Genomic DNA, 10,840 nt, shown 5'->3' on the forward strand with positions numbered 1-10,840 from the left:
GATGCTTGACCTATATAGGGGAGCCCGAAATATTTTATAGAAGTGAGTGTCCTAATTGGCAAGGCGTTGGGGGACCGGAAACCCAGTCCTGTCATCCACTTGCGGGCCGTTTATACATTAAGAACACCCACCATTGCTTCACCCTCTCTTTGCCCCCCACTCCCAATGCCACAATTGTGTGGGGTCGATGTCTCTCATTCTCACTCTGTCTTTGACCAATCAGCACAACCCATCATTACCGTTATCACCCATAGGATCAAGCTGAGGTCAGAATGCACCCCGTCAACCACAAGATGCCGCTTGTTCTACTTGAGCTACATGATAAACACTTACGGTAAATAAATCCTCAATAGGTATTTTTTTTTTCCCGAAGAAGTTCATATTATACTTCACAGTGCAGTTGAAATTGAAAAGAGAAATAGTTATTGCTAATTAAGCTATTGAAATTAAGCTAATGAAAATCATATTTGTTCGATGTTTGGCCCTGGAGCTGCTTTGTGAACAGACATTGAGCATTGAAAGTAAATACTAGAATCAAGCATCCCCCCCCACCCACACATGACTGAAGAGCCAATCATGGCTGGCTGGCCGCATGACAGGACTCAAAAATCAAAACTGAGCACCAACGGCAGAGAAAACTTGCCAGTCTCCAAAACCGAGAGGAATGGCCAGTAGGAAGTAATATGAAACGTACAAAAAGCACATCAAGGCATGGTTTTTGATACATGCCACTGTGGATGTTTGCTCGGAAACACCAGCACCCTCGGAGTGTGGAGATGCAGAGAAGGGGACTTACGTAGGAAGTACTCGCTGGGGTCCGCTTCATAATCCGTGTCTTCGGGAAAGTGGTCTATCTGTTTACACAGCCCTTTAAAATTGCCTGTAGGGGACAAGAGCACAGAGGTTGGAGAAACTCGCACTGAGATTCCAGCTATGCACTTCTGACACATAGGCGTATCGCGGTGGGAAGGAACCCATTTATTATAAAGTGATTCACTAATGCCCATAAATGTGCTTTAAGGTAAAAGACTGCGGCAGGCCCAGGGGCGCATGCCTGCCCCGAGGGTAAGCTTGAGATGAAAACCAAAAGATCCATCCATCTATCCATCTTCTGGCTGTTTATCTTAGATAGGGATGAGGGGGGGGCTGGAATATATCCCTGGCAGAGGCACAGCCTGGTTAGCTTGTCGAAGGACATCAGGACATTATGGACCACATGGAGATGCCAAATAGCCTAAGGGGCGTGTCTTTGGACCTGAGGCTGAGATCTGAATAACTGGAGGAAGCCCACATCACACATAGGAAGAACACACACATTCTACATAGACAGAATTCTACTTCCCAGCTCTGGAGGTGTGAGGGTACAGTGCTACCTATGGAGCCACCATGCAAGGCTGATAACCCAAAGATTTTATTAATAAAACCAAGCATAAAACAAGGCAGTGGTCCCTTCAACTGACCAACACAAAGGCACAGACAATGCCGACTGTGATTATTGCCACACAGCAGACACAATACAGGTGCACACCAACCTCTTTCCTTGAAGTATTACAAAAAACGCCTCTCCTGACTCTTTGCTAGCTGTAGTTAAATCCTAACAAGGTTTTCAGCGTCGGCTGAGTATTGTTACCATTACCTGGAACACAGAGCTGATGATCAGTCAACGTGGAACCCCAAGAGATTACCCAGACCAGGCTGTGTGCAGTTACTCTATCCCCTGCTTGCTTCCAATACTTCATGTATGTTCACCCGACTTGGACAGAGCACGGAACTCCATTAAGTTGCAGGCTTGCTGAAACAGTCCCACATGAACCCCACTCAGATTGATTCAATGATCTAATCTTTTGGCACTCAGTAGCAGCTCAACGATGAAGTGCTGCCACAAAACTGCACCTGGACCCAGGACTCTGGCCGGAACCAGCAGGTGTACCAGATGTGCAGAAATATGCCCATCTGTCATATTCCACTCTGGTCCTTTGAGGGGGCAGGGGTGGGGGTCAAGTGAGGAAACCACTCATGCAAAGACAACGCAAATGAGCAGTCAGCTGTAAAGAAGTCCACCGCCCTTTCTGGCCAGACGTAGAGCTGCTGAGTTGTGGCGACTGCCACTCTCCTCCTCACCTCCATTGCCCCAGAGCACCACAGAACACCTCCCGTTAATCCAGACAGTTTAATGCTGTGGCTATTAAGGGTTGGGAGATGAAAAGCTAACTGATGGACTGGTGAGGAAAGGAGTTAGCAGGAAACGCAGACAGAAGGGCTAAGCAGAATGGTTAAAGACAGGCACTAAGGAGAAAGGCTAAGGATAACGGCTAAAGAAATATGCTAAAAGAAGGGCTAAAGAAAGGAGCTAAAGGCTAAAGAAAAAGGCTAAAGAGAAGGACTAAGAAGAAGGACTAAAGGGAAGAGCTAAACTCAAGAGCTAAGGAGTGAGGTGAAGGACTAAGGACTGAGAAGAAAGGCGAAAGAGAAGAACTAAGAAAAAACTAATGTGAGGACCTAAGAGAAGAGCGAAGCAGAAAAGCCTAAGGGCTAAGGAGAAAGGCTAAGGAGAAGGGCTAAGGGCTAAGGAGAAGGGCTAAGGAGAAAGGCTAAGGGCTAAGGAGAAGGGCTAAGGGCTAAGGAGAAAGGCTAAGGAGAAGGGCTAAGGGCTAAGGAGAAGGGCTAAGGGCTAAGGAGAAAGGCTAAGGAGAAGGGCTAAGGGCTAAGGGCTAAGGAGAAGGGCTAAGGAGAAAGGCTAAGGAGAAGGGCTAAGGAGAAAGGCTAAGGAGAAGGGCTAAGGAGAAAGGCTAAGGAGAAGGGCTAAGGAGAAAGGCTAAGGAGAAGGGCTAAGGGCTAAGGAGAAAGGCTAAGGAGAAGGGCTAAGGGTTAAGGAGAAAGGCTAAGGGCTAAGGAGAAGGGCTAAGGTAGGGTTGCCAACTCTCACGCACCTGGGGTGACACTTTCAGACTCTCATGCTGACTCAAGAAATCTTATTGCAATTCAATATTATTCCACTATTTACCTGAAATTAGCTACATCAAAAGCATTGGGGTAATTTGCAAAAACTGCAGAGTATTTACAAGGTAATGAAACTGTTACATATATGTAAATATGTGAACATGTGCGAACAGACTTGTCTCAAATTTTAAATCTCACCCCAGCCAGCTGACAAAAGTTGGCAACCCTACTGAGAGCTAAGAAAGGCTAAGAAAAAAGCCTAATGATGCATGTATGGAAATATGCATCAGTGTTTGTGAGTATATCCCACATTCAATAACCCAGCTGTCTCGCTTAAAGTCACTGGTTGTGAACGGACACTCTGCAATTAATTAATGAATAAATGCGTATAAAAATACACAAAATGAACATTGTATGCACTGTTCCCCATAGTTTAATGATTACCCCCCCACACACACACAGACACACACACACTCACAGACAGAGAGTGTATTTGGCCATACTCTCCATTACTGTACAGTCACTTTTCCCGGACGGCCGGTTCCTGTCACACACAGACAACTCTCCTGTCTTCAGTGTGAAACCAAACACACCATTACAGAACCTTTCAAAGAATCTAGAAGCAGTCAAAGATTAGGCAAAGAAAAGGCTTTTAAAGACTTTTGACAAGTCATCTGAACTTCTACCTGGCCATCCTTGCTAACGCTTACTTGGTCAGAACTAAACGTAAAGGACAAAAGCCAAAAAAAACCCTTTCCCCCATTTTATACATTACCACAATCCTTACAAATGGAATAAAAATTATCATCATAAACTACAGTCAGTCATCAATAAATCCTTAAAATTAAAATTAAGTTTTTCAGGAATTTCTGGGATCAGTGTCCAAATTGCCAGTTTTGCCAGCTGGTTCCAGGTTTCTGCTCTTGAGTGAATCACTTTGCAATAAACCACCTGAAAAAAAATCACACAAACACACCACAGAAAACATTCTTATCGACAGCCCCATGTAGGCAAACATCTAAGTGATAATCAATGTCACCCGGATTGCAAGGCACCTGCTGAGAACCTTGGGAAAGCCTCAAACACCCCCCCCATCTCTCACTAACATTCTGCCAATTAGGTGTAATTCATCGCCTGCGGCGTCTGATTTCCCCCTGACATCAATTGCCCCCCCCCCAAAGAAAATGGAAGTCAGAATTACGCAGCATAGAGAAGCACACATTTACCCATGTGTACAGCTGCATAATTTTCACTGGAGCAATTTAGGTTAAGTACTTGCTCAAGGGTACAACAGCGGGCCCCTTCTGGGACTAACTACCTACTATCCTGTACCCTGCAGTGAAGCACACATGGTGTCATTAAACAAAGCCGATGCTCTGTCATTATGCTGTTAAATCATTTGATCATGTGTCGTATTACAATTTGTCCTTAGTTCTAATAAAATAAGATTATCAGACTTTTTTTTCCAGGTGAAGAGCAAATTCGCAGAACTCATTCAGTCTTCAGATTATGTTTTCAGGAAGATTTCTGTGAACATAGTGAGTTAACGAAAAGTTAAACAAAAGTCCTTCACTGGATTACATGAGGACTGAGTGAGATGGTTCCCAGTACTGTGACACATGATGAGGAAGCCTGACTTCAGGTGATTGGCGATTTCATCTCAAGAACAACAGAAAACAGACTGAGTGAGTTTTTAAAATTTCCTTTTCATTTTATGAGACCAAACGAATGAATTGAATGAATGGACAGCAGACAGACAGACAGTCAGACAGACAGAGAAGCAGACAGACAGACAGGTAGATGGTTAAAGTAACATGTTAAAAGTCTGGCCAACCGATCAACATAATACTGTGTTGTTGTTCCTCAAGGGTCTTTAGATGCCATAATATCGATTTCCCCCCCATTGCTTATTGGTCGCCATTCACATTATCTTGTCTTTTGAACATAAGTTCCAAAATGGACCCTACAAACACAACACCAGCTTAAAATTCACAAACGGTGGCCGAATCGTGCTTGATTGCATGTCCATTTAACGCCCAGTGCTCCCAGTCTGCTGGGGGTAACAGGCAGGCCGTGCCCTGGCAGAAACAACGAAAGCCAGCGATGACAGCGAATAAAACGAGGACAAAAACTACCTGAGGATGAAATGGCGAAACTATCAGAATGCTTTGCTGTGGCTGTTTGTCCAGATGGCCTGGTGTCACCTTAATAGTGACCTCAAATTTAAATAGCTTTCTGGGGAGCCTTTGCTTGGATATAAACCATAACCTAACACTTCACTATCAAATGCAGACTCTCCTCCTCAAAGGTCAAATATGGCATGTGGCTCTCAACGTCGAGGAGGGAAAGACGTTCTTCACTGCCCCCTATGTCAGCAGTGAAATATAATTACACAAAAGTATCCCACGAGTCCAAAGAAACCCGCGAATCGGTTGTGCACAGTGTCTGTCCACCTTCAGCCCATGTGAAGCACTTTTCCTAGTTCAGGATGTCCTAATGGGAGGGGAATCAACCTTGTCTAGATGGCTAAGTGTGAATTCAAGCCAAAAGCTCCATCGACTTCACCTGCAAATCTTCCCAGCCACCAACCTTCAATACTGTTTCTCCAGTTCAGGGTAGCGATGAACCTATTAGAGGATGTACAGGGGACACCCTGAATGGCATGCTAGTCTATCGCAGGGCACAAGGCAAGGGACACCCTGGATGGGATGCCAGTCCATCACTGGGCACGAGGCAGGTGACACCCTGGACAGGATGCCAGTCCATCACTGGGCATGAGGCAGGGGACACCCTGGACGGGATGCCAGTCCATCACTGGGCACGAGGCAGGGGACACCCTGGATGGGATGCCAGTCCATCACTGGGCACGAGGCAGGTGACACCCTGGACGGGATGCCAGTCCATCACAGGGCACGAGGCAGGGGACACCCTGGATGGGATGCCAGTCCATCACTGGGCACGAGGCAGGGGACACCCTGGATGGGATGCCAGTCCATCACTGGGCACGAGGCAGGGGACACCCTGGATGGGATGCCAGTCCATCACAGGGCACAAGGCAGGTGACACCCTGGACGGGATGCCAATCCATCACATGGCAGGGGACACCCTGGACGGAATGCCAGTCCATCACATGGCAGACACATTCTGTTGCCCACCAAGCTCTGCTGCTCCAGTCACTTCCCCCACACCAAAAATTTACTACACAAAGCACTGTGATCTTTATTTGTCAGGCTGATGTCCTCATCCAGTGTGATGATGTGACCCAGTTATGTAGCTGTATATTTCATCTTAACTGAAACAATTCAGGTTAAACGTCTCCCCCGAGAAGCCAAACAGCAAACCCACTGCTCCATTCCCTCACCACTACCTCAGTAACGCACGTTTAATAAAATGTATTAAATTTTCAGAAAGAGGGAGAGTTATTGCCCTAATCATTATCTTACAGGGATACCTGTAGTAATATATTAATGGACACGTCACCTCAGAGAAAACGTCATCTGTGACATTAACTTGAGTAGATGATGGTATCATGGAGGAGCTTCTGCTAGAAGAGGATTATTTATCAGTTTCTGACAGATCAGCTCCTTGAAGCTACTACCACCAGAACCATTTATTTCTGTTAAAATAAAACTCTCAGCATTAAAGCTTAATCACTAATGGAAACACTTATGGTTTAATCTTCAAAAACCTAATCAATATTTATCTCGATATTTCATTCTTGCCTCAACATGTCCCTCTGCCCCCCCCCCCCCCCCCCCCCCCCAAACTGGAGAGTGAGTGGATGAAAAGAAAAAAAAAAACGCTTTAACTTCAGCCCAGGACGAAGCCTTTTTACTAATAAGTTAACGAGAATATCAGAAGGAGCTGTGCTCTAATTTGATTTCCCGGCATCCCAGATGGCTGGCAGGAGTCTTTAGCCGTGTGGCATTGATGCTAACAGACAGTAGCTTCCCTGGAGAAGCCCAGAGACCAGTGCTGTCAATCACAGTCGACACACACAGACACTCCCGCAGCTCTCCCTAAAAAAAAAGAAGAAGCCTGCTAATTATTTATTAATGCAACTGTTTTTGTGGTGGCCTAGCAGAAGACTTTCAAATGTAACTATTTATGCAGTCAGATAAATTACAGGAGGAATTTGGTTAAGTACTTTAGCTTAAGGTCACAAAATTGTAATGAACAGTATGTATGATCAGGATTTGGATCAGGACCGAAACTAGACACCAGGAATAATATGCTACCTGATTACTGCACAGTATTATATAACAGTAAGCGGAATGGGTTCATAGCCTAATGTAACAGGAAGGGCTCTGAGCACATTAATTCACTAATTAAAACAAACAAATATATAAATAAGTACCGTCTGCATTCTGGGATAGCGGAGGAGACCAGAATCGTATGCTGTGTTACGAGGTCGGAACGAGGCTGTTCAATTTAAGGGGAAATGGCGTTTTATTTTAAAGAGGTCTGTTCTGATGGAACACACTGTATTTCAGCAGCTGCTCTGCTAAACTGCCCTGCATTAATTTAGCGGTTGGCAATCTACTTACATATGTCTGCAGACACAGCTTACAGTGACTTAAACATTCATATATCCATTACCATTTGCATGCAACCTTCAAAAGCCAGTCATTTCGAATCTAATGTCCTAATTTGTTTTGGCTTAAAATGAGATGATCTTGCAAGCACAGTTTGGAATGTCAAACGTGGACATCATGAGCACATGGTGAGTACGGTACACATCTCTTGTGCATCGTAACCTGAAATGCAGGTTAATTGTTCGATTGACTTTTTCTCTCAGGTAAAGCCAAAACAGGAGCAAAGATCTAGAGAAAGACTATATGACTCATTCATTCAGATGTAGAATTTTAGCTCCAATAAAGGAAGCCTGGTAATGTTATTACTGTACTTGTCTTTGCAGATTGTGCAAGATGCAATTATACAGCTACATTAAACCCCCCCCCCATATTACTGATTGTGGGGTCAAGCTTCTTAAACACTGCAATTACCACGACCAGCCAAATTGGTAGCAAAAGGGGGAAAGCGATACCCTGAGGATCTCCACCTGTCCCACCTGCTTGCAGGACATGTGGTCTTTGGACACCCTCAGGATAGGAAGATCAATACGGGGTCTCAGATTGGAGGGCATGCGTCTGCCTCGGGCTTCTTCCATATATCACTCTTCCGCAGATGTCCATAGATTAGCCCTGGACTCCAGAGAGCTGGTACTGTATTATTTACAGAGACGTCTTCTCATAAGGCCACGAAGATGCAAGGTCCTGGCTTGCTTCGTTCATCAAGAACGTGACTACAGATGGCCAGAGGTTTACGCTCATTTATTTCCTCTTCTGTCTGCTTTTTTTTTTCTCCTTTCACTATAACTAAAAAGAAAATCTTATCAGCGTTTTCCCGGCTCGTAGCAGGTAAGGAACGAACCTGGAGATTATTAAACACACTGGGAGCCACGTCGGAAGCTCACATGACCTCGTTTCGCCAACCCTTCCCTAGATGAGTGGCCAAGAGCAAAATTAAAAAGTGCTGAGCAGCAGGTAGCGTAGCGCTTCAGGAACTGAACTGGGAGTCCTGTGAGGGGCCCTGCTGTTGTACCCTTGAGTCAGATACTATAACCTCAATTTCTTGGATAAAAATATCCCGCTGTAAAAATTCGTAAAACCGAAAGGCGTGTGAGCTCTCGATACCTAGCTTTGCTTGAACCAGTAGACCATTTCAGGGTGCCGACGGCTTTAGTCTCGTAGACTGACGAAATCTTTACTTTATGTTTATGTGCAATAAGCCCCTTCCGTTTGCGAGGATAGTCGCCTGAGATTAACCTGTAAATGCTTTACGTTACTGCAATCTTCTCCACACAATGGCCTTTGACCAAGACCATTGAAGGCTTATTAAAGATAATTGAGAATGTTCAATTAGTCCTTGCTATAGTCTGCCAGTCTGTTATTTTTTTTTAATAAATAAAAATCAGCAGTTTCTTCCTTTATTAAGATGCACAGCGTGATTCAAGAGCCTGGCACTGGTACCAGATGGAGGCGGGGCCTATAAGACAGACAGAACCGAGTCTCCTACAAGCTGATATGTCAGTAAAAGTAACCCTGCAACAGCACATATTCCTAACTGCCAGCGACACAGACACGCTCTTATCAGGTGAGAACAGTGAGTTCTGGGTGCCAGGCAGGCGGGCTCATCTCCGCCTCGCCTTTGTGCACACCTACTCCGAAACCTGTTACGCTCGCTGGCCTGCACCTCCTCCTACTGTCATTCGGGTAACGTGGCGGTGTGAACGTCTCACGCATGTAACACGGCTGCCGCCGCTTTCACATCAGTTAGGGTCCACCAGCCCTTCAGAAAAAGGAGCAAACTTCACATCGCATTTCATAAACCATCCGTAACCGTTGGAGGGGGGGGTGAGGAGAAGCAGCACAATGCTTAATTTGCGTGTAAGAAGTCTCTTATATTTATGGTTTCCTGCCTGTGATCGGTCTTTTAGAAAACGCTCTTGAAAAGTCATTCATAGTGTTCGCTTAATCCTGAAAATTTCAGTCCCCCCGCAATAACAGAAGCTCTATGACCTTCCAATCCCATTTTCTAATAATAATAACAAATAATAGTAACTATAATTGACCTCTGTTTGCCCACCCCAGCATGCAGGCGAGGCAAGCGTGGCAGTGAAGGGCAGCCACCTGCAGTGGGGCTAGGGGGCTTTACCCAAGGGCCCACAGGCGACCGTTCTTCCGTGCCTGGGCTCAAACCAGCAAGCTTCCAATCACAGAGGCTTAGTCCGCTGAGCTACGCGCTGCCCCAAAGAGCAGGGCACAGTGAAGGGGATACCAGCTGATTTTAAACTGTAATAAACAAAAAGGCAGTGACCATTTGCTTTTTCGGTGTCGGCTACACTATATATTTCTCATGTTTTTAAATGGCTCCTAAATCCCTAAGTAACACTATTTAGTGTCGTACTAAAGTGAAAATCATCACTATCATTGCTATGACAACAGCAACCGTCATGGGCACATTCATGACATACCGGGACTCACGCGGGAGTCAGAGTCCGCATGCGGGCGATCGCGGTGGAGCTCGGCTGTGTGAGCTCTGGTCGTCACAGCCCACCCCGCCGCGGTCAGACAAACTGTGTCGTTCCTTTGACATGCTGACACTGCATAACTCTAGAAGTGTGTCAAATGCAAGATACTCGTATAAGATTCGGACAGGTCTGGACGCTGTTCAGCTAAATCGCTAATTCAGTATTAGTTTAAATACTAGCACTCGTGGCCATAAGTGGAAATTAGGGGGAGAACATTTTAAAGTGAATTTGAGGAAGCGCTTCTTTACACAGCGTGTAGTTAGAGTATGGAATAGTCTTCCTGCTAGTGTAGCGCAAGCTAAAACTCTGGGTTCCTTTAAATCAGAGCTAGATAAGATTTTAACTTTAACTCTGAGCTATTAGTTAAGTTCTCCCCAAACGAGCTTAATGGGCCGAATGGCCTCCTCTCATTTGAAAATTTCTTATGTTCTTATGTTTGTCCATTTGTGTTCCGATGAAGGACAGGATCCCAGTACAGGGCCCAACTCATTTTCACAAATGTGTCAGTCTGGGTCTGAAGTGTCAAGTGAACTTGCTGGGTCTTTGAAGGAGAGCAGACACCTTCAGCGTCGGCTCATTTAAGATGGACAGCAGCATTTTATATAGTCTTCATCTGCTCAGTACAAACAAGGGCAGGTGTGCTGTTTTTGGGCCCCCTTTAAAAAATTCACCTTGAGGCTCGCTGCTAGTGTAGTGACTGTTTGTGGTCAACTGGGGGCCCCTAAGGCTCAGGGGCCCAATGCAAATTTGTAGTTTGAATGGTGGCAAACGCTGTCGCTGACTATAACCTGCGAATTCTGGTAAACG

The 10,840-nt window shown here is 45.4% G+C and overlaps 1 protein-coding gene across 1 annotated transcript in view; it reads right to left on the minus strand.

Moving 5' to 3' along the window:
- The window catches only part of LOC125742008 (voltage-dependent calcium channel gamma-2 subunit-like), a 61,269-nt gene that overhangs the window by 12,897 nt on the left and 37,532 nt on the right, over positions 1-10,840 (minus strand). Inside the window, 1 exon segment of the mRNA XM_049013587.1 lies at positions 797-880. Coding sequence (XP_048869544.1) covers positions 797-880 — 84 coding nt within the window.

Source organism: Brienomyrus brachyistius, chromosome 5 (assembly GCF_023856365.1).
Source record: "Brienomyrus brachyistius isolate T26 chromosome 5, BBRACH_0.4, whole genome shotgun sequence".
NCBI lineage: Eukaryota > Metazoa > Chordata > Actinopteri > Osteoglossiformes > Mormyridae > Brienomyrus > Brienomyrus brachyistius.